Genomic DNA, 8,456 nt, shown 5'->3' on the forward strand with positions numbered 1-8,456 from the left:
GTCATAGAAAACATAGCCGTGTGAATCGCTGCTTGTGGGGTGTGGGAGTTGGACTGACCTGGAAGGCTGTGACAAGGAAAGCAGTCAAAAATAAGAGTAGAGAATGGCAGGAATGCATCAAGTCCACTCCTCTGTCAAGTCAAATATAACATGAAACCATGCACTTGTGATCCTTTCTTCCCTCTTATTCATGTTAGAGACTCTAGACTCTCTTATTCATAAAGTCCTGTATTGAGTTCCAACAGTGCATATAACACTTGTATGATAGATGTAATTTCTGCACAAAAGAGAAGGAATAATAGATTGTGGGCTTGCAGTGAACCCAGTTTTGGCAATACACATCCGTTGCTGTCACATTAAAACACTCCTTTTAAAAATCAGTATCATTCTCTTGGTTTCCACATATTTTAAATACAGAGTTGATCTAAGAAAACTGAGGTCCCTGTCTGGTCTTCTGCTATTGAGCATACCAACATTTCTCTCCCTGGTGAACATCTGTAGGCTGACTTGGCAGAATAGATGTTTTAAAGATAGCTTAAATACTAGATATTTTCACCAAGAAAAAATAAGAGCAAATATTAGCCTGAAAAGGAGCAGTAGTAAAGAAGAGCAGTAAGCATGAAAAGGGTGAAAGGTGGAATGTTCAGTAAGAGATCGAATAGCTGAGAGAGAAGATTTAAAGAAACATTTTGTTTGAAATTTTCAGGTTTATTTTGTATGGTGGCAGCTGAGGACTGTCATGCTCACCTTTGGCAAGCTGATACATTAGGAATTTTGCCAGTGATTATTATTACTGTCTGGCCTTATTGCAGCCTTGCAGAGCACATCAGTAGGGAGAGCAAATTCAGGGACAGCTGGTGTGCTTGTAGCTGTGTTGTCATCATTGCTGACACTGACACACAGGTAAGGGGCCCCCTCAGCCCTTCTTATTCAGACCTCACATTGGGAAGATCTGCCAGATTAGAAGTGCTGAATGGGAATCAAGAAAGTAAACAAATGTGTGCCGTGTTTGCATTTTAAGAAGCTGGAGAATAAAACTAGCCTTTGAGTTCAAACTTTGCATATGATATAGAAGTAATTTATCTTTTGGCTAAAGCAAAGCAGATGTTGGAAGGGAAATGCATGTGAGAAGACTTGGAAACTGTTGTGAAGGCTGCTTTTTCAGTTTGAAGAGTTTCTTTTTACTTTTTCTTACTGGTCCAGGTTTTCTATAAAGTTACATTTTTAAAGGAAAAGACAAGTGGAATAGAAGTTGTGAAGGCAGAAGAAACAAAAAGCAGTATCGACAGCAAGACCCCCCAAAACAAAGCAAAACAAAACAAAAAAGCAAAGAACCTTTCACAGTGTATCCCTTCCAAAGAACTCATAATTTCTACTTAATGTGACACATTAGCATAGTGAGAATCTGTTCTGGTTTGAATTCCAAAAGATAAGGATATTTCAAATGGGGACCTGGTTCTTTCAGGCATTACACCACTAAAGACAAATCGCTATCAGACTGCTGATAGCTGACTATGCAGATGTGCATGCCTCCAGTAAGAGAAAACTGTTTTGCTGAAAATTTATTTCTGTTACATTCACCAGAATAATTCCACCTGCTCTGTGCTGAAAGATCTAATTTCTTATAGTCTCTGACTACAGCTGAAATCAGAGGAACTCATAATCTTCATTTGTAATTGATTTGGACTAGAAGGACATGCACTTTAAGAAGCATGATTCTTTAAGTAACCTGCCCTCTGAATTCAATAGGATTTTGTCAGTAAAACCTTGTGCCCTTTTAAGAAAGTAGTCATTTTAATGACTATCTACTATGTCTGCAATGAGTCTCTGAAGTCAGTAGTAGCTTTGCTGAAGGCTGGATCATTTGTATCAACAACTGAAAATGATGCTTATAATCTACATCGTTATATATATGTTGATATACTTGTATACGTCTCTATAATAAAATAAACTTATAATCAACTACCGTCAAAATTTGATTTCAAAATCAATAAGCACAGACAAACTTCTTCTATGTCTTGATGGTACTATAACAGTGGGACGGTAGTAAGAGAGTTGATGTCAAAGCAAATGGCCTTTAAATTTCATCTTGCTAACTATGAAATACTTTCAGAAAAAAATCAAAATAAAAACAGAAGATTTCTTGGATAAAGATAAAAGACTATAAGAAATCCGTGCCTTCTTTATAAGAAATAATCCCAGTGCTCATGGAGTTTCAATTGACATGTGATTTATGGTTGTGAAAAAGACTCGGTATCGCTCTTTCAAAACATAAAGTGAGGGAGTGGCATCCTCTGAGCAAAAACTCTGGTGCCCTATCTGCTTGAGTGTTTCCTAAGTTTCAGCACTATGAGAATATGAGAATGCTCCATTGTTGGGGCTTTTGGAGACATGCCTGGATTGAGGAAGTACTTCCTCGTCATGCTGTTTCCTTTCCCAAACAATATAAAAAATGGCCTTTTCAGCCAAACATCTAGAGGTGGTCACTTTGTACATTGTCCAACTAGAGCTCAACCATCATAAGATAAACCATTCATTTGTGTGAATGGCTCCATGTTATTTCTGCTACTTCCTTTTTATTTTCATGGTGATTTTGTTCTAATTTATGTATGCATAGAACTCAAATCCCTTCTATAACGATTATGTCATCTAACTAGCCAAGAAAAAACACACTCCACCTACTCACAGCCTGTACAGTATGCATATATGAGCTCTGACACACTCAAACCACTCAGCTTCTTACACGCTTCTCAAATATGGGCTCCATACAATCTGATTAGGAGGACTGAAAATATACCATTCAAATAATGGAGTAAAGTGTAATTTTATCCCACCACTTTATGTAGTCTAACTTTTTTTCCAAACAGCATTTCAGATGAAGCAAAAGTCGGTTCACGTACATGTTCTGTTTGTGGTTTAGACTTGCCTGATCCAAAGGATTTCTGACTAATCTTAAGCACTTACAAGGCATGCATTATAGTATTAGGTGAATATCCATGTTTTAGACCAGGCATTCCTGTTGGCATTGCATCAACCATTGCAGACAAAATCTGAATCCTGCAGAAAGAGACTTTGTGTAAATACATTATGATGTCTTTGTACATACTTTTTTTCTTTTTTTAATTACTTTGTAACTTTTTAAAGTTGCAAAAGCATTTTAATGGTTTGCAATGAGTACTCATCTGTACTCGCATCTGTTTTCTCTTCTATATTTGAGTTGCATACTTACGATTAGTTGGTAGTATTATTTTATACCAATGAAGCACCGAGACTACGCATGGTGTATGTTTGAAAGAATAAGTCACTATGGTTATTTGGTATACTAGAAAGGAAAAACTGGAAAAAATACTTGGAAAGTCTCTTTGAAAACTTTGGAAAATTCTGCTTGTGTGTACTTGTCCAATAAATTACACAGACCTATTCACCTTTGGGACTAAATTTAGACTTTGAGGAATACATTTATCAGAACGGCTTTTGATTCACAAAGATGCAAAAAGAGTTGAAGCCTCATCAAAAATCCTCCTATAGGCAATTTTGCTTTAAAAGGAAATAAATAATTTTTTACCAGCATGGTATATTTGCTGCAGTTCAGCGCTTTCAACAAAATTTTCCTGCTATGTATTCAGAGGTAAAAGGACAGAATTAGAATCATATTTTTAATTATGTTTCCTCATGACAACTTTGTGTAATTTGCAGTTTTTTCATAGAATTGTAGAATAGCATGGATTGGAAGAGATCATCTCAAAGATCATCTTGTTCTAACCCCGCATTTTAATTCTCTCAATTAACACTACAAATATATCCATATTTATCAATATATAAAGTCAGTTAAAAATAAGTATATGTGCCTTTTGCCTCATTTTCTTTGCCGGACCCAAACCCAGCAAACTTTCTAAAGATTTCTTTCTGTCCGTAGTTGCACTCATTTTACTGCACTGAGAACAGCAGTGGTTTTATAAAAGCAGTGTAGGTCTCATCCCCACAGGGCACGAGTTATATTTAATTTCACTAATTTATTTTCTACACAAATGCTTTGTTGTTTGTATAAAATGCTCTTTCAGTGGTCTTTGGCAGTATGGTAGGCTGCTGGGTTTACTCTGCCTTGCACCCTCTGTCCTGCTAGCTCTCCACTAGAGGTAACAGTTGGCTGACTGAAGTATAATGGAAATAATCAAAGTTAATGCTAGAGGGCTTTAAGCATTTCCTCAACAAATAAGCAGCGAAGTGTTGATAGCCAGTGAGTATTTTATAAGTGCAATTAAGTCACTGTGATTGATTGGGTTGGGGTGGAAATCAGAATCAGTTAGAACAACAAATTCTTCATGGGGAAATGCTCACTAAATTAAGAAAACACACAAATGAACAATAAAAATAAACCATTCGAGAAGTTCTATTCCTATGTCATGTTTTCCTCATTTCTCAACTCTGTGAAGGCAAATTTGGTGAAAGCGAGACCTTTTCTTTCTTGAGAATGCATCTTTTTCTGTTAAGTTTATGTTACACTAAGTGAAGTTACACATTAGAGTTGAAATGATGTGACAGTTTAATTACTGAACAATGTGTCTGCTTCCTCTTCTTTTTCACTCACTTTTCTCTCTCTGTGCCTAGCTTCAGGTTAGAGTCCTGCCCTTTTCTAGTGCATGTTGGATACCTTGCTGAGCTGTTTCAATTCACTGAAGTGCTAGCACTTATTTTTTTCTGCCAGGTTAGTTTTGTGTTCAGGTTTAGTTTTGGTTCAGCAAACTGAGTCAGCTCAACACAAATCAGATGGCCACCAGTCATTGCAAGCATATAGAATGCAGCCAAAATAGTGCAGCTTCCTGACTGAAGGGCAGGGGAGCCAAATACAGAAGGGTCTTAAATTTGTGAAAATATCTAAATTTAATCCTACAGTTTAAGATATAGTTTAACATATTGAGACATGAAGTTCCTACAAAATACACAATCTGAATAACATCACTGAAATGTCTGTGCTGCTCATTTCGTTTGTGTGACTAGTAAGCATAGTTAATGTTTTGCTTTTCAGAAACCTGTCCAATTGTTAGCTACTTAGATAAGTGACAGTTGTGTTTTCAGTTTAAGAACATACAAATATTCTCAATACCTCTTTCTTTTAGTATATTCTTTACTTTTGAATGCACTCTGCTAATACGAAGATCTGACTAACTTATTATTTCCAATAACCAATCTTAGCTATCTATCATCTGGCTGGTTTGACCCTAAAAGATATATTTTTAAAAATGTTACACATTCAGGTTTTTAAAACTTGGGTGTAGATGGGAGAACTTTCCACAGTGGAGATAACCTAAAAAATTGATTTCTAGCTCAAACACAATATTTGTGCCAACTCAGATACTACAATTTGGATTCAACTACTTTTGATCACTGTCAGCATATGAAACTAAGTTTAGAACAGCACAGGGCAGAAGCATAGTATTGATTTTATATGCATGGCATGAAGGTTAGTGATATGCAGTAGTCTTATTTTGATACTTCAGAGGCTATAAACCTCAGCAATTGCTTGAGCAGATTGGTTTTCATTCATGGATATTTTGCCCTCAGAAAACTCTTTGGTTGAAATGATTATTTCAGTCATTCTGAAGACAATGCTAACTGGAGTAAATGTAGTCTGGTGGAAAAAAAATACTCTGGACCTCAAAGCTGTCAACTAAACAATCAGTATGTAGTGAAACTCATTTTCCCCCCATTCATTTAGGAGCTATGCAGCTTTCAAAGAGAATTTACTTTGAATTCTCAATGCACAATAAGCATCAAGAAAAACATTTAACCAGAAATAAAAATACCACTCAAAATAACTTTGTCATATATTTTTATTTACCTTGAACAAAAAAATAAAATAAAATGTCCAACCATCAATTACTGATAATGGGGAAAAAAACAACAAGCCCTAACATGTAACAGAGGCAGCTTTAGTTCTAAGTGCCATTTCTACAGCAGAGAGTTAAACTATTGTAAACCAAACATCTAGTAAGGCAAAAATATCCAGCCAACATTTAAGACTATAACAACATTGAAAACATTTACATATAAACAGAAATATTTTCTAATCTTTTAACAGTCACTCGCTACAATCCAGGTGTTTAGTTCACAGATCTATACAAACAAACACTCAAGCTTTTGTGAACTAACCACTTGTCCACAGGACCTGCCTAGACAGTTTATCAATACAAAAGTTTTATATAAATAAGTCAAGTAAACTTCACAAAGACTAAAAGAAGCAATAAAAAATTCCAACTGTAAAATAAATCTGTACATTATGGTCAGTCTTGTTTTTTCTGAAATCTTGAGCATTTTTTAAAATGTCTATTTAGGAAGGGATGGCAAAGGGAAGCGTTAGCTGGAATGGAAACTTGAAGACTCTGACTCTGTAGAAACAGAAGAATGTCCCCCACGTTTGCTTTTTGAAAGAATCTTGAGGCTTGATCCTCTGCTAACAGATGTCAAGGCATTTTGTGCTGATGTTTTGAATTTGGCACCCAGGAAGGCATAAAGAATTGGATTGAGGCAGCAATGGAAGAATGCAAGGGCTTCTGTGATAGAGATCCATTTGTGCACGATTGTGTCCAAGCTGCAGCGATGCCTGATGACTCCAAGCAAGATGAACGTGTCTATGCTGATGCCAATGTAATAAGGCAGCCAGCAGGCAAAGAAGGTAAGGATGAGGATAACTGTTGTCTTCAAGGCTTTGCGCTTTTGGTGGCCTTTTGAATGTGACAGCTTAGATATGATAATACAATAGCAAGTCAGGATTATTAGGCCAGGCAAGACAAGTCCTACCAAGATATGCTGGAATCGGAAAGAAATCAGCCAGTTGTCATGAGGGTACATGCGGTCACAGAGATACCGGCCTTCTATTTCACTTGTGCTGGCAAAAATGATATCAGGCACTGTCAGAAGCACAGCTGGCAGCCAGACACCCACATACACAATCTTCTCAGCCAACAGCTTTCGGGGTCGCTGGCTGTTGGTGGCATGGACTATTGCCAGGTAACGATCTAAACTTATGAAAGCCAAAATCAAGACACTGCTATAGAGGTTGACTGTGTAAATGACGTGAACTGCCTTACACAGGACATTCCCGAAGTACCAGCTTATGGCTGCATCCACAGACCAGAATGGCAAGGTGATGACAAAGAGAAGGTCAGCCACAGAGAGGTGCAGCCTGTATTTATCAGTCATGCTTCTTTGTTTCTTCTGGTAGCCCATAACAATGATAACCAATCCATTCCCGATTATTCCTGTTAGGAAGATGATGGAGTAGATGGTTGGCAAGAAGATCCTGTTGAAATCAGCGTTTTCATGCTGAAAGCACGGCTCTCCGTAGTCTCCATAGTCAGCTGAGCCAATCTCCTCCGAGCCATTGTCAGCAAATTCAATGAGTATGCCAGAGGACAGCTAAATAAATAAGAAAATAAAATTAGATGTTGGCTTTTTTTTTTTTTTTTTATAACAACAGCTCGCTATATGTTAAGAGTCCCAACAACAGTCACCACCATCATCAACAGGCAAACTTTTTGAAACCCAGACAGAAAAATGTATTTATATACGATTTCTATTTCACTGGCTATTTTACACACAGCAAAAACCGGACAAGGAAAAACTTCCTTTGTGTTTCTCTGAGGACGGGAGAAAAGAATGACGACACCTACTTTCAGGAATACCCCCGTGCTTCAGGAGATTTCAGCGCTCTAATGGGATGCGTGCTACAAATGCACAAAGCCAGATGTGTGACACACACAGACTTAGAAGAATTACACTCGTCATTCTGCAACTCCGAAGTTCCTTCTCATTAAGGGGATGGGGTCACGGAGAAGCAGAGAGGATGCCCTCGGCTGATGTCATGAAGGATGAATAGCAAGGATTCCCCCAGAGAAGCGACTGACAGCTCGGCGCCGGGACGAGAGCCGGGGAGCGGCAGCCCGAGGGCAGCGGGCATCTCACCGCCGCCCTTTGTTCCCGCCCAGAGGCCGGGGAGCCGCCGCGGCGGTAGAAAGGGGAAGCGAAATTCTGGTGAGGGCATGAAAGCGCATCAGGAAACCACCAACGGTTCGGAGCACCGCGCTGAAAAGCGATGCAGGCGGGAGGGTGCCACCTGGCTACGCACTACCCCTCGTGTTCTGCGAGTTCAGCCTCACGCCCCGCACGACGCGAAGCCCAGACCCGACGCGCCCGGGGCGCCCCGCAGGTTACAGGGGCGACTGCGGACCCCGCCGCTCCGTGGGACGCATCGACTCCCGGCCTCCCGCCCGGCCCGGACGGAGCGGCGGCGGGACGCGGCTCCGAGTCCCCGAAGCGACTCCGTTTGCAAACAGCGCGCAAGGGCCGGGCACGCGCCCCGCTTCCCCTCTGCACTTACATCCAAGCCGTCCATGCTGCTGTCCATACTCCGAGCCACCGAGTAGGTCCAGACCGCCCGAGCCCAACGAGCGCAGCTG

At 39.6% G+C, this 8,456-nt stretch overlaps 1 protein-coding gene across 1 annotated transcript; it reads right to left on the minus strand.

Annotated features, from left to right (window-relative positions):
• Positions 1–5,833: 5,833 nt before the first annotated feature.
• CXCR4 (C-X-C motif chemokine receptor 4) lies at positions 5,834–8,450 on the minus strand. The gene is made up of 2 exons (XM_010714024.3): positions 8,378–8,450; positions 5,834–7,416 (listed from the first exon to the last, which is right to left on the minus strand). Exons 1-2 carry the CDS (start codon positions 8,402–8,404, stop codon positions 6,355–6,357), a joined length of 1,089 nt encoding a protein of 362 aa, XP_010712326.1. The 5' UTR covers positions 8,405–8,450; the 3' UTR covers positions 5,834–6,354.
• Positions 8,451–8,456: the final 6 nt, after the last annotated feature.

The sequence above is a fragment of the Meleagris gallopavo genome, chromosome 7 (genome assembly GCF_000146605.3).
Source record: "Meleagris gallopavo isolate NT-WF06-2002-E0010 breed Aviagen turkey brand Nicholas breeding stock chromosome 7, Turkey_5.1, whole genome shotgun sequence".
NCBI classification, from domain to species: Eukaryota; Metazoa; Chordata; class Aves; order Galliformes; family Phasianidae; genus Meleagris; species Meleagris gallopavo.